This window comes from Panthera leo, chromosome B1 (genome assembly GCF_018350215.1).
Source record: "Panthera leo isolate Ple1 chromosome B1, P.leo_Ple1_pat1.1, whole genome shotgun sequence".
Taxonomy (NCBI): domain Eukaryota; kingdom Metazoa; phylum Chordata; class Mammalia; order Carnivora; family Felidae; genus Panthera; species Panthera leo.
The window spans coordinates 84,138,093-84,163,674 of record NC_056682.1 but is presented as its reverse complement, the minus strand read 5'-3'; the positions used below and the strand labels follow the sequence as shown (position 1 = coordinate 84,163,674).

Below are 25,582 nucleotides of genomic sequence, written 5' to 3'. Positions count from 1 at the left end.
ACTATCTAGTCAAAATCAGAGGTCCTGAAATGCACAATCCACTTTTCTGAGTTTAATTTCTTCAAATTTCAACTAAGATTTTACACAACACAACACACACACACACACACACACACACACACACACACACACACGATACACCCAAGAAGCTAGGAAGCTAGGGGCTCACCACTCTATAGTCACGGCACCAACTCCTCTCTGGGAGCTAACCGGCTCAGCAGGCACTTAAGTGCCCACATCCTCGATTCTATCCCCTGGGCTCCTTTCAGTGACAGAGGAAAATATAAAGAGAATGTTTTAGTGTCTCTATAAAAACTTGCTGAAACTCCTTAACCCTGTGACCAACAAGCAGAGTCTTTCCTCAGGAAAACATAAAATGCATGTGGTTTAGCCGAGCTTTTCCTGAGCTTTGTGAAGTGTGCTGGAAGCCATCCAAGCAGAGCCTGTTTTCCAGCCCTTTCCTTGCTTCTATAACATATTCAAGTGACGCTCAGTGAAGGATTCAAAGAACGACTGCGAGGTGCCCCCCTCACCTCCTCCATACGCCATCTATTTCCTGTACAGGATGTTCACGTCCTCTGAGCTCAATGGCTCTTATGTTACTCAGGAGGAAAATAAAAGAGCCAAATAGCTACCAACTGTAGCAGAGCATAATGCTTTCTTTCCAATTTCTGAGTCATTTTCTTCTCAGGTACTTGGTTTTCTTTGCTCATTTAAAATAATTAACTTCACACAAGCTTGTTGCCATTGTTATTTTTGTTATCACAACTTTTCAGACATAGAGGAAAAGAAAAGCTAAAAGATTGCATGCCCATTAAACTTTATGCAAAGAGATAAGAGAAGAAATGATCCCAGCTTTTAGGATTCACCTCAGTTAAGAAGATGATGAACTGTGAAGCTAAGCAATTAGAATAGCCTCTAAGGAGGGTGATAAAATCCCCAAGGTTGTGAGAACAGAGACCAAACTCCTAGCCAACAGGGCTTTTATACTATGCTCAAACTCAGGGAGCACAGGATCCACAATGGGTTTGTAGTTGGAGGTGAGGGTGGGAGACTTCACAATCTCTGCTCAGAGTCTTTATGGCTTTTGATGGACCTGTGTCCTACCTCACCCCAGATATAGCTACCTATGTGCTCCTCTGAGTGAAGGCCTTCTTTCAGGCACAATGCTACAATGGGAACATCATAGCTTGGAGGGGTCAACCAAAGGCTTCCCCTCCAGACACTTTATAGCTAAACTCCTTTGTATAATACATGGGGCCAATGTTGGTAATAGATCCTGGACACCAGCCCACATGAAGCCTCCAAATATCTGGACATACCCCAGGATATAGCCCAATCAGATAATGGCTGAATAATCCGGAGAAGAAAAGCACCCGCTAAGGCCTGGTTGCCTAGAATGCCTTCCTCAGCCACTCAGAATGTGCCCTGAGCCTTCCTAAGCCCTTGTCCATCTTTATCATCTATCTCTTGGTCCAGGAACCAAAAAATCAATCTGTATTTATATCACTTTAACAAATGCTAACCTGCCTTCCTTTTATCACTTTCCCTCCTTTCTTCAACTGCCATCATGAGAAACACAGTCATTTGTTAGACAGGTAGAACCTTTTGGATGTGAGGTCCTATGGGTGACACTTATAACTCATGACCCCTACAAGGAAAAGTAAGCGGTGCAAAGTATTATCTACCATATAAGGGATTGGATAAGTGCTATAAAAATTGGGACCGTGACAAAACAAGTTTAGAAGAATTAAGAGTTTAGAGGCAATGCAGTTCATCTTTGGGGAGATCATATTCATTCATGGTTGTGTTATTTGCTGAACATTTGAAGGAAGTCTTGTACGGAAGGAGTTCAGGGAAGCTGAATGGAACACTCATAAAGCAAAGCTTTGTAGGAACAGTCTGGGAGAAGTGAATGGTTTGAGGATGTCAAGTCCCATAGACAGATGCCATAAACTGATTGAAGTTGCCATGCGGGGATTGGAAGGGAGGAGAGGAGGGGCTGACATTACTGACAGACTTGGACAAGGCAAGAGTACAGTGGAAATAAATGTTGAGCCTGAAGCCATGGGAGGAAGGGAAAAACAATAAAAAGCTTAGTGGGCAGTCATCATAGCTGGGATAGGAGAGAGGTAAGTAGGGGTGGGGAGGGAAACAGGAAGGTACAGAGTATGTGAGCAGAGAGCCAAAAGCTAAGAAGTAAGACCAAATCTAGAAATAATGGGTATCAGGCAGGGCAAATGGAAACAGGGTTTATGGTAACCCTGGGGGAAAAGTTGCACAGAGAGCAGTCTATGTCTTCTGAGCAGTCTAACGGCCCCAGGGGGATTCACACAAAGGGCAGACACGAATCTTAAAATGTGATCATCATAGTGTCCACTGAACTATGATCCAAGGGAAGCAACTGATCTTGGCACCTTCCAGATGTATTAGAAATGAGTGTACTGCTCAACTTGAAACAAGCTGCTAGAAGAACAAAGGCAACCTTTTCTTGTGTCAAGGGAACTTTGTTTGTTTAAATCCTGCCAGCCTGAGAACACAGTGTCATAAAACTCTCCAATCTTGCTCTTAGAAAAATAGCGAAGGAAATGCATCAACCGATATCCTGGTTAAATTTCTCATTTTGTAGCACAGAGTTGAAAGCCTTAAGTAAATTCTGCTAAGACAGTTTCCAGGACCTAAATCCATTAATCAAACAAGCTCTGTATTTGTTGTAGCACGAAAGTTTTGAATTGGGGGTTGTGATGAGCCTGGAAGAGTCTCATATCCATTGGGCTTATTTTGCCTTTTGGCCTTAAAAACACCTGTAACCTCAGGACTCTGGCCTACAAATATGCTGAACATTTCAGAATAAGCTGTATAGGTCATAGATTACTGAGCAACCTGAAGTCACCAATACATCTGCACCAGATAGCTCCTGTAATTTAAATTTTGTGTAGTATCTAAGACTGAGAAAAAAGGAGTAGATATTGAGTTGACTGAAGAATGATCCAGAGAAGGGAAAAGGAGAGGCATTTCTATCCTGAAGTGAACCAGGTACTGTAGGAGCTTTCTAGTAAACTCCAAAGCCATTGGAATATAGTGCACCATTTTTAAAAATTCCTTTACAAAGTAACAAAGTCTCATGTAAATAGATTTAACTCATAAGTGCAGAGAAAGTAGGCAAGTAACCAAACATAATGTAAACAATACTACTCTCAAGCCATTCCATTCAATAATCATATGCCCCAAGGTTCCCACATGGGAAATATGAGTCTTTATCTATCTCAGTTTTGTTTTGGATGTGAGCATCACCAGATTTATGATAAATTTAAGTAATTTTAAGTATGTGCAATTTTTGAATATACGGTAATTCTTAATTTCTGCCTAAGGTACCATTCCATTGTAAAGCTTTAAGGGATATCTACAGGATTGATTTTCAAAAAGTTATCTCTCAATATCACTAATGCTTTTTCCTGGAAAGAATAGAAGCAGTGAAGCATAGTGGTCAGGAGAGCAGGCTCTCAACTGAGACCACTGGGGACGGAAGCCAGGCTCAGCCACTGGACTGGGCTTGATAGTGACAAGTAATTCACCTTTCTACTTTTTCATTTATTAAATATGTAGAATTATTCCTATGCATGTTACAAGAATTAAATAATACAGGCAATATTTTTAAGTTTCCAGCACATACTAAGAAACCCCAAGATGTTAGCTACGATTTTAAAAAATTAATACAATCATAAAGTAATTTTTATATGTCACCCATTGTCTGCCTGCTACTAACATTTGTTGCTTATGCTCTTCCTTCTCTCCTATTTCTGAGGATGAACTGTTTGTTCCCCAGCTAAGACCAACCAGCTCCTCTATCTGTACACCAGATCTCATCTCCTATCCCTTACTTAGAAGTATCACTCAAGAAATTCTCTCCCCTTTCCCCTACATCATCAATATTTCCTTTGTTACTAGAGATTCCCATCAGCACATACACATGCCGTTGTGTTCCCATCTTTAAAAAAACAACCCCGTCTTGACCCTACTTCCTTCTACAGCTTCCACCCTCTTTCTCTTCTTCCTTTCATGATGACGCTTCTCAAAAAGTTGTCTATACATGCTGTCTCCAGTTCCTTTTCTTTCTCTTCCTTTTAACCACTCCACTTGCATTTACTCCTTATCCACTCTAGTGAATTGTCATCACTGTCACCAGTGACTTCTATGCTGATAAATCCAAAGTCACTTAGTCCTCATTCCACTTGACCTTTGGCAGCATTAGGCATGCTGAAAACTCCCTCCTGGGGTTTCTCACCCAGGATATCAGGATATCATACTCTCCTGGTATCCTCCCACCTTATTGGCCATTCCTTATCCCACTCTGTTGCTGGTTCATCCACTTCTTTTTGACCCATTCACATGGGAACATCCCCAGGGTAATCTGCACATTAGCTTCCTTTCCTCTGAACACTCAACCCTTTGTTGACATTTTTCAGTTCCATGGTTTTAAGTACCATTTATGTGTTGACAATTACTATATTTATACCTTTTTTATTAATTTTTAAAATTTTAATTCTAGTATAGTTAACATACAGTGTTATACTAATTTCGGGTATACCATATAGTGATTCACTCAGTGCTCATCATGATAAATGTACTTTTTATACAAATTTATATCTTTAACCTGAAACTCTCTCTTGAACCCAGATTCTTATATCTAACTGCATACTTGATATGTCCATGTAAACTGGAATTTTCCAAACAAGCTCCTATTCACCACAAACCCTGTTCTACCCAGTCTTCCCCAACCAGTACAGGACCACCCCATCTTTCCAGCTGCTTGTGCTAAAAATGTTGAATCATTCTCAACTCCTCCTTTTCTTTCATTCTCTCACCCAAACCATCAGAAAAGCCTGTCAACACTACCTTCAAAATAACTACAGAGTCCAACCACTTTTCATCATCTCCACTGCCACCTTCTTCTTGATCCAAGCCACTAACATGTCTCACCTATATAATTACATTAGCCTTCCAACTTATCTATACCTGTTTCTATCTTTCCCATCTATAGTCTAATCTCAACATAACAGCCTAGGTGTTAAAATCTGTGTCATATTAGGTTAAGCCCTGGCTCAAAAACTCTCTGATTGCTCTTATTTTTCTCAGAGTAAAAGTCAAAGTCAATACAAAGGCCTTACATGATCCTTTCTCTAAGTTACCTGTATAAATTCATCTTCTACTTTCTTCCCTCCTCTTTCTCTGTTCAAACCAAACTGGCATTTTTGCTGTTTTCTGATCATGGCAGGGCCACTACTGTCTCAAGTCTTTTGTAGTAGTTGTTTTCTGTGTCCAATATATCCTTCCCCTAGATGTCCACATGGCTCTATCTTTTTCTCCTTGTGTCTCTGTTCTAACATCAACTTCTCAATAAAGCCATTGGCCACTCCCCTTAAACTTCAATTCTGCCCTCTAACAATATTCCAAAACCCTCTTATTTGCTTCATATTTTTCCACATCATTTGCCACCATTAATATCTTGTGTAATACCTTTATTTATTATGTTTTAATGTCTCTCTGGTACAAACATATGGGAGGGCAGATGTTTTGCCTGTTTCGCTTATTGTTGTATCTTCATTGTCTAGAATAGTGCCTGGCACATAGTAGGTACTCACTTAAAATATGTTGAATGAATGAAAGAAAAAAAAATCACTTTAAATAATGTGGCACCTTTATTCTCATACATTAGAACTGGCAGAGACCTTCAAAACTTGGCAGATGACCTTTATTTTACCCACAAAGTAAGGTCCAAAAAATGTAAGTTATCTGTCAAAGGTTATAGCCAAATAAGTAAATTGAGAACTTGCCAAGAATCTTGGAGCTGAGTCAAGTGTTGTTTTGTTACACTGTAATTCATTGCACAATTTTTAAGGGACACATTAGTTTTCTGATAGGGTATTTGAAAATTTCATAATGTACAATTATTATTGAAATCCTAATTTTATAATACAAATATCTGTGGTATATTTTAATTATTTTTATTGTTTTTTTAGCTAGTAAGTGTATTTTAAAAGCCATTTTTACCTGTTAACTTATGAGTTTTTAAAAGCCTGATTCATTGATGCTTCTTTCCCAATGTAATACTAATCATTTATGTGTAGAAATTCATGAAATTCATGAATATTAACATTTAAGCCCTTTGATGAAAATGATGCTTTGTGCTTGTATCCTTGCACTTTACAAAATAAAATACATGTTTCATATTATAAATCCACTGAAATAATTATCTAATGTTGAGTATAAGTTCTGATAATATAGTGATTTTCATGTATGTACGCATAAACACGCACACATGTTGATGATATTCACTTAATAATATAAAATTTACCTGCCTAAGCATTTCTTGTCAGGTAGCAGTTATAGATCAAGGTGACCAGGGTTTTATTTCATAATATTGGCCTCTATGACTTTCCAAGAATTATGTTAGGCTCTGGAGATTCAAGAGCAAATCACAAATACTTGGCATATTTTCTCACAGAGCCAAGTCTAGTAGAGGAGATGACATTTAAAACAGCATCTCAATAAACCAGAGATTCAGAGGCTGCAAAATAGTGGCCCATGGGCCAGTCGTATTTGGCCCTCAAAGGTATTTTATTTGGCCTTCCTCATATTTTAACAATTCTTCCAAGTCAAATATTGACCTTTAAAGAATTTTAATGTTTCATATAAAAATTCAGATTTACTTGAAAAATCAGAAGATATGGTAACTGTAGGTTCAGATTCCTTTGTGGGAAGGATTGGCTGGATCTGAGTGGTGGCCCTCTTTTGAAGGATATATACTTCCTAGTTTGTCCCAGTGTCCAACCATCCGATTCATTTGACTCATTCATGTTACCCTATATGACAGCTGAGGGCCTTTGTACTTGAAGCCCTTGTAGAAAGTATGGCTGCAGAGAAAGACAGATACCATATGTTTTCACTCATATGTGGATCATGAGAAACTTACCAGAAGACCATGGGGGAGGGGAAGGAAAAAAAAAAAGAGGTTAGAGAGGGAGGGAGCCAAAACATAAGAGACTTAAAAACTGAGAACAAACTGAGGGTTGATGGGCGGGTGGGAGAGAGGGGAAAGTGGGTGATAGGCATTGAGGAGGGCAACAGTTGGGATGAGCAATGGGTGTTGTATGGAGACAAATTTGGCAATAAATTTCATATTGAAAAAAAAGAAAGTATGGCTGCATAATTTGCAGAATTCAATGAAAAAATTAAAATGTGAGAGACCCCTGCTCAAAGAGAGCAAACAACCTTCCTCCTTTCTTCCTCAGTGGTATCTTTCTCAACCTGTCATGGTTGAGATTTTACTTACTCTTTTATGTCATACTCCCTTGGGCATGGTGACACATGTTTGCAGAGTCTCAAAGGTATCCATCCTGACCCTAACTATCTCCACACCTGCACCCAGGCCCCTTGGTAGGTGAGAATGGGGCCAGAAAGAGGTCACTGGGTTAGGAGAAGGATGAGGGAACTGGGCAGGCATTGGAGAACATGGGAGGCAGAACTGTAGGTGAATCAAATCTCAAAGTTCCAGGCATGGCTTCCATTGCCCTATTGGACTTTATTTAAAACACAAAGATAAATTTTTAAGAAGGCAAGATGGTGACTACAGAGCATTAAACCCAGAGCAGATGGCCCTGCTGTGTTGGTGACCCTGTGCACTTGCAATGATCCCATGCTCATAAAACCAGCTCTGGCCTGAAGGACCAGAGAAGGTTCCTCAGAGGATGTGAAGTTTGAGATTGTGGAAAAGATATGGGCAAACCTTTGAAGGCCTAGCAGTGAAAAGTACAAAGTGAGGTCTCAAAAGAGTCCAGTGTGACTAGATTATGAAGGATGAGGTAAGATGAGGTGGAAGAAAATGACAAAGCATTATGAAGTGGCAAGTGTGGGTCTTGGAATTTAGGGCTTTGAAAGATCAGGAAAAATTTCAGCAAACAAGTATTAGATATGGCTGATATCTAACCATAAAGTAAGCCCATATGCAGAACTGCTCTTAAGATCTAAGGATTTCTTGCCAACAGTTATTCTGAGGACTCAGATTCTTTTTGACAAATTCAATCAGGAATCATTTTGCCTGGATTTGTATCCTTGCTCAGATACCTACCAGTTCTGTGATCTTTTAAGTATTGCTTAAGTTCTTCATCTATAAAACGGGGTAAAAATAGAACCTCCCCTACAAGCTTATTGTAAGGCGGAGGCAAGAATGTAAAGGCTTAGCAAGTGCTTGTCACATAAATATGAATGAAAGAAGGTTTAACAAGGTAATGTGATTATTTTCTCTCTTGATACCTTTGTTTGGTACCCAAGTTGCATGTGATTTTTACCCACTTGTGCTTCCTATTCCTCAGGTGAAGGCAATCTCTATGACCCACACCTCTGTAGTATGGATTTCCTTAATATTTTTCTCTTCCTTGTGTTCACACTTTATTTAGTTTGATCTATCTACCTGGTAATGACTCTTAAATGCATATTTCCTCTTCTAAGTCTTTTATCTTGTATATTCTATCCTTGGAAAATCTCTGTGTATCTTCTTTTATTTTTATTCATTTTTAACTTTTTGCATTATTTTATTTATTTTTGAGAGAGAGAGACAGAGACAGAGACAGAGAGTGTGAGCAGGGGAGGGGCAGAGAGAGAGGGAGACACAGAGTCCGAAGCAGGCTCCAGGCTCCAAGCTGTCAGCACAGAGCCTGACGTGGGATTTGAAACCATGAATGGTGAGATCATGACCTGAGCTGAAATCAGATGCTTAACTGACTGAGCCACCCAGGTGCCCCTCTGTGTATCTTCTTTTAAATGCTATTTGCTCACCCAAGATACTGTAAGAGCAGGGTTATGACAGCATGACACAGGGTAGATGCTCAACACATATATATTGAATTAATGAAAGTATCTTCTTTATTTTCCAGCTAACACAAATTTAGTGTGTCTCTTCCATAAATTTAATGACATGAACTATTTTATGTATAATTGTGTTAATTAATTAATGGTTCTAATCCTTAAGTATTTCAAATTTATTAGGCAGACAACTACTCTGGCCAACCAAAGATAAAATATAGGAAAGAGGGGCACCTGGGTGGCTCATTCGGTTAAGCATCCTACTTCAGCTCAGATCATGATCTCATGGTTCATGGGTATGAGCCCTGCTGTCAGCTCAGAACTCACTTTGGATCCTCTGTCTCCCATTCTCTCTGCCCTTCCCCCTCTCAGACACACACACACACACACACACACACACACACACACTCTCTCTCTCTCTCTCTCTCTCAAAATAAATGAATAAGCATTTAAGTATACACACACACACACACATATGAAAGAGGTTTGCTAAAAAAAGTGATTTGCTAAAACCTTAGATTTGTCCCTCTTTGGAGGTTGTGGTACATTTTTTCAGATGACTAATCTTTGGCGTTAGGAAGCCATTGATAATTAGTGATAAATTACTGACAAATTCTTGGTAGTTACCAAACAATTGGGTTAACTGGAGGCAGGCAAAGATGAAGTAAAAGGCCTGGAGAAAAAGTGAATTCTCAGATCCCACTAGGAAATGTGAAATGCACCTTGTAAGCTAAAAGAAAATTAGGAAGCAGGAAAGGACATGTGTATCAGTGAGTGTAAAACTGTAATCGGTAGCATGTAGACTAATTCTGTGGTCTGCATGGATGTTTACCTCCTTTGTATGAGGAAGCAGTGATGACATGAAGCCAGCATGGTCTTGATGAGAAAAGTCACATCATAGGAACTTCATCTCCTTTTTGACAGGACTTACAGCTGGGCATATTAGAAAAAAGTTTTCAGAGACATAGAGTGGCCTTTCACAGGACATTTCATGGTAACCTTGTGGAAGACAGAGAAATGCAGGCATGCAACAACACGAATGGGAGAATATATCGCTGGTTGAACACACATCCCTAAACAGTTGTGATTAATAAGTGTACTTCAATGCATACACACACACACACACACACACACACACACACACACACATTTAGTGATGTGCCTCAAGGGTCTGTATTTATTTCTGTCTTGCCATCATTTTTATCTTTTACTTGTGTGAATGAACAGAAAATAGTTGTGAAATGTGAATAAAATAAACCTGAGTTGGACAGTAGATATGATGGATGAGAGAAATAGGTCTTTATTAGAGTATATTCAAAAGTGCAGCATCCTGCAATCATGGGTTTGCACATCTGTCTCTTCAGGAGAATTGAGACAGACCGTGTCTTAATCTCCTTGTGCCCCTAGTATTTCATAATGTCTAGCACACAGTGGTGCTTAAAAACTACTTGAATCTTGAAAGCCTGAAGGATACGTCAAATTTACCGAGGTTTTTGGATAGCATTGGACGCAGTAGTAAAATGCAGCTGTCAAAACAGTTAATGTGAACTTAGATATCATTAATAGAAAAATAGTATCTGAAAGTAGGAAAGTGGTCCTCCTGTGTTACTCTGTGTTGGATGCTATTCCTTTGAAAAATGACCAAGGAGTGGCAATTCAAAAAGGACATGAGGGTTGTTTTCAGGTAAGTTAGACTATAATGTGGAAAAAGGAAAGGAGATTTGTTCTTTTTGTTATACAGAATTAGACCTGGGCCGGTGGGTAAAATTAAAGGGAACATATTTAGATCAACATCTGGAGTATGCCATTCTAGAAAATAAAAAATGGTTTTCTATCAGTGGAGATGGGTACCACAGGCTACGTGAAAACTGGCAGAGATGCTATGCGTAAGCTTCTTAACACAATTTAGGAGGTTTAATTACATAATCTTTAAGGGCACATTAAAATCCAAGATTCTAATATTCACTGATTTTATCTGTGAGTCTTCAAACTGTTACAAAATTAAAGGCATGTGATCCCATGCATACAGTGGATGCTTGTAGATGCTTACAGTATGTTTAAGTTGGGGCGCCTGGGTGGCTCAGTCGGTTAAGCATCCAACTCTTGGTTTTGCCTCAGGTCATGATCTCACAGTTTTGTGAGTTCAAGCCCCACAGTGGGAGATTGCTTGGGATTCTCTCTCTCTCCCTCTCTCTCTCTCTGTCACCTCCCCACTCACGCTGTCTCTGTCTCTCTAAAAATAAATAAATAAAATTAAAAAATAAGCATGTTAAAATGTAGGGAAGTACACAAAAATCTTGTTCATTAAGAAAAGCTATGAATATATATAAGCCATGTAGGTTTGGAAAGGTATTCCATTATTCATGTTCAGAATAGTAGAGAATGTTTTAGTTCTCTCAACACTATTTATATTAGCTCTGAAAAGAAATTTATGAAGTAAGATATATTGTAAAATCCTGGATCTAAAATAAACAAAAACCCTTTAAACCTCCAGATTTAAAACATTATTAAATAAATACACTGCAAAAGAAAAATGCACAACTTGAAACAATATCTGCAGGTTATAAACATTTAAAAAATGGGAAAAGGTAGCAACAAATCAGAGAACCATCTGTTTAAACTTGATATGTATATATGTATATGTACATATACATCATGATATGTATACATGATATGTATATATGTATATGTACATATGTATCATGATGTATATGTACATATACATATATGTACATCATGTACATCATGATGTGTATACATATACATATATACATATACACACACCAGCAAAACAAACATGAGTTACAGCTAAAATGTAAAAATAAAAGATGGTGATGAAGAGAGGGAAATATGTCATAGGGTTAACTTACCCTATGAGATTTCAAAATATATCTGAATATAAAACACAATAGTCAAAAACATATGAACAGAAGAAAAATTCCAGAAATTGATGAAAAATATATGCAGAATGTAATATAGAAAGAAAAAAAACCCAGAACAATAATAAATGATGTGGTAACAAATGCCTAACAGTATTTACGACATCACACATTTCAGTAAATTCTGGATGACGCAATCATTTACTGAATCAATTCATTTATTAATCATAAAAAGAAAAGAATGAAATGGTTTTTCCACCCCAGTGAGGAGCTGGGGATAAAACTGGGGCTGTTGAAGAAATGGATTTTACTACAAAAAATAATAGTTTGAAGTACAGAATTAAGCTATATGATGTCAAACATCACTAATAACTAGATAAATTACAATAAGTTACAAATACAGTTATAATAAATTGCAAATTACAATATGATGTTTTTCACCCAATGTAGCATGAGATCAGGGAAGGCTGTAGTTAAAAGGTGCTTGTAGATACTGCTGGTGAGAGTTTCTGTTGCTAAAGAGATACCTACCCACACACATTTGGTTTCTACATGCCATTTTCTAATAGAAGAAACCAGAGTTCCCTGGAAAATGGCTGAACCTAAGGCTGGGGCAGGGAAAATACAAATGAATCTAGAATACCTCATGGTGCCAGAGGGCAGGGGAGTGAGTGAGTAAGGGAAAGTAAGAGAGTCAGTATGAAAGAAAACAAGGGAGGAACTAGTCTGTGCACAGAAGAACATGTCAGAAGGCCACTGAAACCAACCTGAAAGAACTCCTAACGGCTAACTCCAGACAAGTTTGAGCCTGAAATAAATATTATAATATTATTAGATTATAAGCTAAATGATAAAATAAGCATTCATGAGTCCACACTGATATAAATAGAATTGTATAAATGAATACATGGGAGAGAAGGGATAACTCTTCCTTATAAAATAATTCCACTTCCAGCAATCTAACTTAGGGGGAAATGTAGAAGATGTAGTTGAAAACTTAAATGTTCAAAGATGCTTTATGTGTTAATATAATAATGATTAAATTTCTAAAATAGTGGTTTCTCTTTTGATGAATTAGTTTAGTGTCATAATCACATTTTTAGAAATGTTTCTCAAGAAATATTCATGATATAATAATAAGCAGGATATCAAGAAGTGCCTCTGTATTTACAATGCGTACTCCAGTTTGCTTACTGTGTGTGTGTGTGTGTGTGTGTGTGTGTGTGTGTGTGTAAACATAGGATATGTTCCAAATGTTTATGTCTGATTGAAATAAAATAGAAATTATACATAATCCTATTTGTTGTTGTTTGCAAATTTTCTAATTTATTATTTTTCTAATAAAATTTAAAACTACATATAAATTGGGGGTACATATAATTAGTGAATGTGTGTCTCAAATATCTGTATGTGAAATAATTTTGAGGGTAGTGTAGGTAAATGCATGACTTTAGGTTGTTTGCTTTATATTAGTTCAAAAAACCACCATTAATTTCTCTATTGCATTGCTTTATGTGACAAAAGCCAGGGTAGAAACTAAAAATGCTTTTTTCCTACCTTAACAGGAAGACTATAATGACAACAAGAAGTATTTTATTAATATATTATTATTATTATATAATAAAGCAATATTATTATTACATAATTGATTGGGCTAATCAATCACAGTCCAACTATGCAGTACATTCATAAGTATTTTAAGTAAACTTGAGCACAGATTTATCTGTAAGACATCTATTTATACATGTTAAGCATCTTTTTTTATGTAGCACTATCCTCTGCAAAACATGCACTGTATTTGCAATTGTGTAACATGTTAAATGTAAACAAAATCTTTAACTTTGAAATTATTTGATGATACTGTATTAAATCATTATCAGACTAAAGTATATATTTTATTTTACACATTTAAAGTATCTTATTTCCTAAAATGTTTATAACATAAAAAAGTATGGATGAAATAAATATGGGTAATAAGTTAAAGATAAAATAATTTAGAGGGCACTATGTTGTAATTTGACTCTAACCTTTCACAGAGCCAATCAAGTTGTGAGTTCTACATTGAGGGCAACTTCTATCTGGTGTTAGATTATACCCAAAGAATACTTCACATTCAAATGAAAGTGATTCATCTAGTCTTACCAAATATTTATCTGCCAAATATTTTTACTTCTGAAAATGTAATTTTGATCACACAGATATAATTTTCTGATAAAATACAAGATATGGATTATATATATATATATATATATATATATATATACATATATAGTTTCAAATAATTTAGCACTCTGTTCTTATCAATGAGATGTTTCAGGGAACATCAAAATACATGTGGCAGAATTCAGTATCCCGCATTTTATTTCTAGTAAAAAAAAGTATTATGCCTAGGGGCATCTGGGTGGCTCAGTCGGTTAAGCATCCAACTTGGACTCAGGTCACGATCTCATGGTTTGTGAGTTCGGACCCCACATCAGGCTCTGTGCTGACAGCCCAGAGCCTGGAGCCTACCTCAGATTCTGTGTCTCCCTCTCTCTACCCCTTCCCCTGATCATGTTCTCTGTCTCTCTCAAAAATAAAAAAATATTAAAAAAATAATAAAAAATTAACAAAAATATTATGCCTTGAAACCCATCAATGGACAGAAAAAGTCACTAAAATGGATTATACTTCTCACCTCATTTTCTGGAGCACAGTATTGTGTCTGGCTTACAGTTGATAGTCAATAAATGTTCAATTAAAGAAAATGGAAGTATACTACATCTTTATGACATAAGTTATGACATGCTTTCATTTTGATTCATGTAAAAGTTATGGAACTGACATGAATCTAACTGATATTAGATCCATTAACTAATAAAACTGATATTATTTAAAAAATAAAATCCCCATATATAGTTAAAACAAGTAGGTATGAACATAAAGAACATTGGCATAAACTTTCCCTTGTGTGAATCTTCTACTGAGGATGAAGACCATCGACAGTAAGAAAACTTTAGAAAGCCACAGTTTACAAACATAATTTAGAAATGGTTCTACTGTTAATCAAGTGATGAAAGATTGATGTTTCATATAATTAAACTCCTGATGAAAATGTGAGTAATGAAAAATCAGGAAAACAAATTGGGAAAAACATAAATTTAATTTTATAAGTATCCATATTTTCTAATGACTCATTTTCTTGAAAAGGAAATGTGGATTTCAGAGGAAGACAGCAGGGCAATACTGTTTATCCTCTCCAGATACTTAAGATACCAAAAGGGCTGGGGCAACCTGGCCCTTTTGTCAAAATTAATCAAATTAACAAAAAAAATTTGGATATAAAAGCCGTGTATAGGGACACAACCATAATTAAATTTTTGATTATCATATTTGCTAGTCAAAGTTGTAATAAGTCATACTTTTGAAAGTATCTATGTATGTGCTGTGTGTATACACAGATATATACACCTAGACATGTATGCATGTGTAAGCATGTGTGTATACATGTATCCATGAAAACCTAGACTTAAGGCAAAAAGTATTTTTTCATACTGCATTCTTTTCAGGAACCATTATGAGATACTGTGTCCTGATGTCCCTAGAAGTTTCTTGGAGTTTTAAGAGCAGATGCTTGTTTTGCTTCCTAATAAAAATTTGGAGGAATGTGTCAAAATAGATTAAACTATGTCAGAGTCTTTAAAAGAAAACACTGTTCTTTCAAGGAGGTTTTTATGTAGCAAAAGAAAACAAGTGAGCATTGCTAGCAGTTCTGAAAACACAACTGAGATGCAATTTGATAAATAGCCTTCTATCATCTAAGCCAGAGCAGTGGAAAAGCACGCTATCAGCACTTTCATCAAAGGCTCTATTGACTCTTCTTTTTCTATCTCATTTTATCATGACTTTCTCATTTTGTTTACTCAGTCAGTGATTGGGAAAAAATGACTCCTTACCCCTTGGACGAGTTATGATGGAGTCCACTAGAGAAGGGTCCTCTTCTCCATCTTGGCTGCCATCGCCACCGCCTTCACTGCCACCATCTCTTTCAATCAGTTTATCCACCATGGCAATAATGCAGTTCAGGCTCTTCCCCACATTGGCCCACACCCTATCCTGAAAAGAGCATGAGCATCACTACACAAGTTTATTGCAAATACAAGGTGAGGCAAAATCTGACGAATCCACATTAGAGAAGCATGGGAGGAGCAATCATTAGAATGCAGATGGAGGGATTAGTTCTAATACTCTCATTAATTTGGCCAGACTATGAATATACAAGAAATCTGTTTTCCCTTAATAAAGCAACACTTAAGTGCCATAGATTTTTATTTACTTCATTATTTTTTCTCTGTCATAAAGCAATGATGAATTACTATACAATATTAATCCATAATTGAGCACAACCTATGATATTTTAAACTGTACATACCTATATTCTTTATCAACACTTAGGAAGAAAGGAAAAACACAACAATATTGTTAAATAATAATCATTTGTCTTCAAAATTCTTGTTTTTCCTCTTTATTGTGATAATATACATAACATTGTTTACCATTTAACCATTTTTAAGTATACAGTTCACTGGCATTAAGCACATTCACATTATTATACAACCGTCACTGTTTTCCATCTCTAGAATTTTTCATCTTCCCAACTGAAACTTTGTACCCTTTAAAAGTGAACTCCCCACCCTTCTCCCCCCAGCCGTTGGCAACCATCACTGTACTTTCTGTCTGTATGAATTTGAAAGCTCTAGATAATAGAAATTCTTAAAGTGTGGTGTTCACATCACCTCTACCAGAATGACCTAGAGAATTAAAATGCATATCCTTCGCGCCCACCAAGTTGATCAGAACTACTGGAAAGAAGGCACCCTAAACTGAAATTTTGACAAGCTCCTCAGGTGCTTGTAACCACACTAGGTCTGAGAACTTCTACATGCTACAGCCATGTAATACGTTACTTTGGTTGATTTATTTCTTGGAAACAGCCCCAAACACTAGGGGACCTCCTTGTCACCAATCTTACCAATTCTGATTAGCATCTGCTTTGGTTTAGGGCAATTCATGACACTGAATTCTGTGATTTCTAAAAATTGTTATTTCTTTCTTTTTCTCTTTTAAAATTATATTTAAAGTTTACTTATTTATTTTGAGAGATTGGAGAGAGAGAGAGAGAGAGAGAGAGAGAGAGAGAGAGAGAGAGAACACATAAGCAGGGGAGGGGCAGAGAGAGAAAGGGAAAGAGAATCTCAAGCAGGCTCTGGACTATCAAGCACAGAGCTCAATATGGGGCTTGAAATCACATACCATGAGATCATGATCTGAGCTGAGGTCAAGAGTGGGAAGCTTAACCAACTGTGCCACCCAGGAGCTCCAAAAGTTATTTCTTAATAAACATTTTAAACATAGTTGTCATCATGGTAGGCTCTCATCTGTAGCTTCCTTTCTTGCTCCTTTCGCCACATCATTTAGATGGAGTCACTGACTCCACATCTGTGATGGTTAATTTAATGTCAACTTGATTGAATCACAAGATGTCCAGATAATTAGCTAAACATTATTTATGGGTGTGAATATATAATTATAGTACTTTTTTGTTAGTTTTTCTAGTTAATTTTGCTGGTTTATAAACAGATAAACTAATTTGGGGTAAGATAAATCTAGGAAAAAAGAACTATAGTTGAGTTTAGATTATTCGATGGTTATCTTGTAAAGACTAAGTTGAATAACATAATAAACAAATATGGAGGTTTACAGGTATGCATACTATAGGTGGTGGGGAAAAGTAGAACATTCAAAGTTAAAAAGGTAAGTTTGAGGTCCACCTGTAAGTGACATGCTACCTAGGGAAAACTGCCTCATTTCTGGGGAACCACAGTTGGTTCATCTACAGTTTAGAATAATAATTCTTGCCCTGCCTACCTCACCATGGTGCAGTGGGAGCCAAATAATACAGTCTCTATGAAAGTGCTTGGAAAATTATTATAATTTGGAAAAATGACATCCTATTTTGCTGGCTTTCCTAAATGAATCAAGCTTGCTTTTCATCATTTTGTAATCCTGAGTGTGAGATATGCTATTAATCATAAATAATCAGAATAAAATCTCTGCTCAGGGCATATTTATTCTACTGAAAATTAAAAGCACTTTCCCTCTAAGGGAAACTAAGACACCAATCACATCTATAAAATGCTTTATCCCTGCTTATTGTCTGAGAAAAGGAGATGGTGTGATCCCTGAGTTATGACCCAGGAGATCTAAAAAAGCTCACCTTTTCCGGGATGAAATGTAGGGAAACCTAAGCAAGCTGAGGTCCTGACATCACTTATTTGGGATTTGGTGAGAAGCTTACATTCCAGACTGCAAAAACAAACCTAATGGAACTCTTTCTGAATATGTCTTAATCACTGCCAAGGACTGCATCTTTAAAGCTATTAAATTGAAAAATGAAACAACTCTTTGGCTAACACTGGGAATAAACTCTGTTATTAAGGGGAAAAAAGGGAAAGGATTATTCTTAATTATCCAGATTAGCTTTGCACATGAGATAAATTTCAACTCTCTTTCTGTTGTCAATGTTGAGAAGAACTTTATATTTTGATCAAAAATCAAAATAAGATTGCATGCTATCTTTCTTATATAAAGTAATATAAGGAGTTAACCAACTTCTTTTGATTACATCTCCAAGAGCCTGAATATAAGAATATATAAAAGGATAATTTTACATACTAAAACTATATGTTCTTCCTTTATACTCACCTTGGGTTATAGGATTATATTCACCGAAAAGGTAATATTTATAGCCAGTAGAGAGATCTTTATTGGCATGAGGTGCAGAGTGAAGCATGTTCACTGAAGGAGACCAACAACCATATAGTAAAAGGTTAGGTGGTAAACAGTAGAACAACATTGAAGTCATGAAATACTTAGAGGACACTCAAGCTGGGAGTGAGAAATTGAGCAGTTTCTTATGCAAGACCAATACACGATTCATACATAGTCAAATTTTTTTTTTTTATTGAAGACACACTCAGCAGCAGCCCCTAAGTAGATTCATCCTGGTCTTTATCTTTTGGAGAGGAGATCCTGCCCAGCTGGTAGGGAGAGAATGCTGAGCTTTGACAGTCACTTCTTTTTTCTTTATGGCATCTACAAAGTAGATTAAAGTTATGGATTTACACTGCTGTCTCTAATACTAGTCCAAGAGTTGTTTGAGGGTTGTGTCTTCACTGTATTGCATAGGGCATGGAGGAAAGGCAGAGAGAGAGAGAAAAGGAGCAAAGAAGAGAGGAGAAGAGAGATGACTCCAACCCAGAGGCAGATTGAGGTTGTTATTTATTTTCATCTGGTATAATGAAATGAGCTAATTTACCTTCCAAACTACCACATTAGATCAACATTATGGACTTCGTCTTTAGAGATGAGGAGACTTTAGGAAAGAGATGTTGGGTAACATGCAACATTAAAATGGTATATAACTAAATTAGAAATTCTATTTGATTTCAAAGACTTGATTCTTCCCCTATGATTTCCCACAGAACTGTGGTATACAGTAGGAATTCTTTGTGAGATTACGAAAACTCTGTGGACAAGCTAGATATAGGAAGGTCAAGAGAGGGAACCACAGGAAGGACCAGGCAGACGTGTCTGTCACTTTACATGAGTAAGACTAGGCATCACTTATCTAAGACCTGAAAATGAGTCCAAAGGCAAATCACTAAGAGATGATGCTGAAAAGGACAGGCTGGTCACATGTGTCTTTAAATTGAAATAAAGAGGAATATACAATCAAAGATGGAACAATCACTTGGTTAAAGGGTTAATGAGCTTAGGTCAATGGACATAAGTGGCTAACATGAATAGAAGACAGTGTCAACATCAAACCACTCATGTGACCGGGATATAAAACAAAGAATGGGGTATAGGGAGAAAATATAATTCAATTCCTAGGAGATAATTATTAATTATTCTCAGAAAAATCACTATTCTGAAATTAGAATGCTAAAAATGGGGATGCAATATTCTTGAAGGGAAACCTTGAATATCTGATTCCCACCCTCCCACCCCAAAGAAAAACACTTTCCATAGTATCTCTGTGAAAACATTCACACGAAGGAAAATAATCAGCAAAAATGCATTCTTATTCTGATAATTTGCATGAGGACAGTCCATGTAGGAGCTTCACTTTGCTTAGATTGCTGGTGTGGCTGGGGCCTACCTACTCCACTTTCTTCCCTGCTAAAATCACTTTCTTCCCTACTAAAATTTTTTTTCAGACTGCTTCCATGAAGTGGAAAGGATGGTTAGTGAAGGGAAGACAATGGAAGCATAGAAATGTGGCTATAGTACGTGGTGCTTCCATACCTCCCCTTTTCAGGAGACAGATACTACTCTAGATCCTACTTTAACTCCTCGGCTACTTGGGGGGTTTCAAACCAAAACCAAAACCAAAACCAGAACCAGAACAAGAACCAAAACCAGAACCAGAACCAGAACCAAAACCAAACCAAAAGCAAAACAACAACCTATCAGAAAAACAGATTGCTGGGGTGCCTGGCTGGCTCAGATGGAAGAGCATGTGACTCCATCTTGGAGTTGTGAGTTCAAGCTGCATGTTGGGCATAGAGCCTACTTAAATAAACACATGAATAAACCTAGAAAGAGCAAAACAAAACAAAACAAAACATAAATACAGATTGCTGGGCCTTCCCCCACCCCCAGAAATAGCAGTCATTATTCTGCTACATCTCCTGTTGAATGAAGTAAGTAATGGAAAATTGGTGGGTTACAGTCTAACCTTTATTAAATGGAGGCTAACTGGTGTCCTTGACCTTAATGGAGCCTTAAGACAATTGAACTTCGTCAAAGTGAGTGGCTATAAACTATTTCTCAGCAATGAGGGCACAAAGTCAGGAGAACTAGTAGCAGTATTTAATCCATTCCGAGTCAGGTGCTGATTTTGGTCCTTATTTATTTCTGGTTTAGGACCTAAGTTAACATGGAGGCCAAGCCCAGTGGCAAGAGGTGCACAAATTTAATGGATGTACTAGTGAGTAGTTAGTGAGACTTTGCACCTGGCAAAGTGAGCAAAATGGTGTTTGTTCAGCATGTCACACATTTATGAGCTTGGTGGCATCCAAAGAATTCTTGACCCCTTTGGATCAGCAGTTCACTTAAAAATATAAAAATAGAGGGCACCTGTGTGGCTCAGTTGGTTAAGCATCCAACTCTTGATTTCAGCTCAGGTAATGATCTCATGGTTCTGAGTTTGAGCCCCATGTCAGGCTCTTGTGCTGACAGTGTGAGGCCTGCTTGGCATTCTTTCTCTCTCCCTCTCTCTGCCGTTCCCCCATTTATGTGCACATACATGCTCTCTCTCTGTCTCAAAAATAAATAAATAAACTTTATTTTTTTTTAATTTTTTTTTAACGTTTATCTATTTTTGAGACAGAGAGAGACAGAGCATGAACAGGGGAGGGTCAGAGAGAGGGAGACACAGAATCTGAAACAGGCTCCAGGCTCAGAGCTGTCAGCACAGAGCCCAACGCGGGGCTCAAACTCACAGAGTGCGAGATCATGACCTGAGCCGAAGTCGGCCGCTTAACCAACTGAGCCACCCAGGTGGCCCTAAATAAATAAACTTTAAAAAATATATTTAAAAAAATCAGCAATGCTTAGCAGCTGATCAGTTTTTCTAGGACCTATTTTTGATCAGCAAGAATGTGAAGACTAACCCAGAACTGAAATGGGGTCCAAAGTAGCTTTGTTGTATCTATATTTCTACACATAATTTCTCACTTGTCATTACCAATTTTTGAGTACTTTGATTAGAACCAGCCAGTGAATTAATAAGGCCAATCACATCTTCAAAGATAAACTTCAGTGTATCCTTGAGTCAACTGAGAGTAATTTGTACTCAACTGGCCTCTTTCCTCAACACTGCAAACCTTCGCTCTTTCAAGAGCTTGATAGCTCTTCTCTCTGAATCCTAACTTTAAGAATGTTGGGTAAAAAAGGAGTTGCACTTAAAATACTCTATGGCACAAACTGGTACACGTATGGCCCACAGTAGGTAGTACACACACACACACACACACACACACATACACACATACGCACCTGCACAAATACACATATAAACATACACATCATATCCTGTAAGAATAGTCAGACATGTGATATCCATCAGAATTGAGATAACCCAACCTTTGCTTCCTATTGATTCTCCTACTTAGCTTAACCTAATTACTCATGTAAAAATCCCTGACCTTTGTTTCCAGATCATCACACTACTGACTTCACCCTGACATTCAGTCCATAGTCATATAAGTGAGATTCTGATAGTCAGCTACTATTTCTGTAGTATTGACCTCCCCATATTGTCCTGGTCTGGCTCTTGGCCAGACCCATCCTATCAGCTATCATACAGCCAGGTCTACACATGAGTGTACATTCACCCTCATCAATCACCATGCTCATATCATCAGTCCTCTGATCAAAAGCAGGCTTTGTACTGCAGCAAGTATTCATTCTTCAGCCTGGAGGCACTTCTGCAGTTGTGTCGACCTACATATCTCTTCTTCTTTCTCGTTAATCTTCAAAACGAAAACTTCCCCAGGTCAGTCTCCTTGCTGTCCTAGAAACATGCTGTTAATTAGCTCAACATATATTTTCTGGGCATCTGCTACAAGCTTGCTCAGTGCTGAACATCAAAGATATGAAGGAAACCTTGGAGGAACTAATATTTCTATCCTGACACATACTGCTTTTTATGCTTGGAATGCTTTCTCTCATCTTCCATCAATCCAGATTCTCACCTTTTCAAGTATCATCATCTCCAAGAATGGTTCATTCTATTCTATCTCTGCTTAACATTTTTTTTTCTTTCTAGCAAACTCTATGAGGGGGATGACTATTATTTATTAATCCTTTTATTCTCAGGTGCTAGGAGTCATCAGGTAATAGATAAATAAAAGAATGAATAAATGAGTGAATGAAGAAGGAATGAAAGAAGGAAGCGATTATTTTTTTCATCTTCTCCAACCTTCATATAACTTCTCTCTGAATATTTTTAACATGTTTAATGTGTATCACACAACCACCTCCATTCTGGGAAAGATTCCATGTCTTTCAATATCTCTTCTTAGTTTATGAGTGCTGGCCATTCACTTGAATTACATGATATGGCTTTTGAGGCCAGGAGCCATATTTTCTACTTAATTTACTTTCCCCCAAGAACTGATAGCATTATTGTACACTTAATTAACATCTGTTGATTGACTAAACAACCTGTGACTTACAAGTAAAGGGATACAACTATAGTAAGTATTATGATATACATCTCCAAATTAAAGTTAGAACCAAGCTCATACTCCGATTGGCTGTGTTCCCCACAATAAAGGTCACATCATGCTAATGCTTTCAATGTGGTGAAAACATTAAATAAAGCATTTGTTTAATAACAAAAAACCCACTGATTAAGTAAAGCTCTTAATTTTAAATTGGTAATGGATGTTATCTGCACACCATTAGCTACACAACTGGTTGAATTATATGACATTATCAGTTGGTGTGTTGCATATAATCAATTTCCAGGATTGATTTTGTTTAACAGAATGTTCCCTGATATACCAAGTTAGTAGTCTGCCTAAAAATACCTCATTTCTTTAACTATTCATTAAATTATGGATATTCAAAAATTTGTACATAGAAAATAATGCCTCACTATTTACATTAGAACACAGTAAAGTTTGGGCTGCCTGTGAGGCTCAGTTGATTAAGCATCTGACTCTTGATTTGGGCTCAGATCATGATCTCAAGGTCATGAGATCGAGCACCATATGGGACTGGGCATGAAGCCTGCTTGGGATTCTCTCTCTCCCTCTTCCTCTACCCCCCTCCCCATCTCTCTCTCAGGAAAAAAAAAATTACTAAAGTTTAAGAGTGATTGATTTGAATGTAATCACAAATCTCTAAAGTATGTGTATACAAATTTGCATATTCATTATATACAGGAAAAATAAAAATATCTGATGTTGAATCAGGCATTTTAAGAGTCAATAAAGTATCTAAGGGAGATGATGGTATCCAGTATAAAAAAAAAACACAGGAAAATTGCCATTACATTAATAAAAATAAAATATCTCTGTTAAAAATACTGGCTTGAGTGGGAGGATGAACTGCTGATTCAGCAAATCCATTTATTCATTTATTTCTACATTAACTCTGAAAAATACATTGAACGAGTATGTATAAAACACTGTATTAGGTGCTATAAAACAGGGAGCTGAAGGTGAACGTATTAACTTCATGTGGGAAAATCTAGAAATTGTCAGGATTTCATGAATATGCATGCACATAAAGATCTCTTTTGGGGTTTCTTTTCTTTAATAGAACATTTGTGCATTTTAATGGACAGTCATGAACTTTGCTTAATCACCTTTTGTGGACTTTCATATTGGATAAGTATTCAAAGCACATTTCTCCTGGGTGAAATGGACTGGAGAAGTTCAGGAATGTTTCCCATCCATCAAGAAAACAGATGATAGAACACATTTCAGCTGCCACATAGGTAACAACTAGCCCAATTCTCCCTGTCTTTGCCTGCCCTTTCTGATTGTGTGAGTGGATACTTCCAATGCCCCCTTCTCATTATAAGATTAACAAAAGCAGACAACCCTATTATGTGTGATTTAGGGATGAAAAAGAAAAAGCTGGGACAAGGGGAAAATAGTCACTGCCAATTCATATTTGCTGAGTAACATCTAAAATTTTTTCTGTATAACTAGGACCTTTGTAATTGGTGCATGAATAATCAAATAAAATTAAAATTGCCACCACAGGGTTTCCGGAAGTTTCTGAAAGCCTTAATTCATCATGTTCTTATGTTCTTCATCATGTTCTTTGGTCATCTCTGATGTCATGTATCTAATTTGAATTTTACTGCTTTATATGTTTGGAGATATTGGAAGCTGACTTGTACAGTCACCTCTTGAGTTGATTACGACACTGGGAAATATACACTAAGGAGAGAAGGATACAGCTGGGTACTTTTGATTACAAGAGAGACACAGAATCCCCAGATGAATTCATGAATTCTAGTAAGGAAAAGGTACCTGACACAGTGCAAAGTTATGTTAAAGTTGAATATTCCATATTCCAAAATAAGAAGGTAAACAAGAATAATTTGAGGGCAAATTTCAAAGTCATTAATATATTCTACAAATAAGTAATGAGCACCTTTTCTGTGCAGATGGTCTGCTAACTGTGGGGTACAACAGTGAACATGAAGCTGACTTTGCCCCCTAGGAGCTTATAAAGACCATGAATACATGAAGAAATATATATATATATATATACACAAATGATTATAATTCAGTGTTCATGAGGCTGTGTGATCACGAGATGCAAGAATAATGCTTTATTACACAAAATGTTTTGGAGTTGAATGCGTATTTTATATCTATCTACCTATAACATAAAATTTTGAAATAAACGGCCATACTTTAGTGGGGATTTTATTCATTCAGGTAACTAAGCTATAAGGTACTGCTTTAGGAAAGTTAAATTAGTGGTCGAGTTGTCTATAAGAATTAATTACCTCTGAAGAATGAGATTTATTTCCTTCTTATCAAGATCAGGTTAGTGGTTTCACATAAAATAATTCTAGCCAGCCAGAGAACGGAACAGAGTATCTTTTGAATTATTAATTTGCATAGGTACCTCTGCATTATGCACAGCCTGAACTATTTTTCCTAGAGATAAGGTCTACATTGGAGACAGAAGATGGCAAGTGAAGTTGAGAATACAGATCACTGCAGATTTCTTGTGGGGGTATTTGGCTGGATAAGTGTGTT

The 25,582-nt window shown here is 37.0% G+C and overlaps 1 protein-coding gene across 10 annotated transcripts in view; it reads right to left on the bottom strand.

Annotated features, from left to right (window-relative positions):
• The window catches only part of INPP4B (inositol polyphosphate-4-phosphatase type II B), a 759,315-nt gene that overhangs the window by 88,305 nt on the left and 645,428 nt on the right, over window positions 1–25,582 (bottom strand). For all 10 annotated transcript variants that reach the window (XM_042935411.1, XM_042935413.1, XM_042935409.1 and 7 more), the window contains one exon: window positions 15,677–15,836. In XM_042935411.1, coding sequence (XP_042791345.1) covers window positions 15,677–15,836 — 160 coding nt within the window. The remainder of the gene's footprint in view (window positions 1–15,676; window positions 15,837–25,582) is intronic.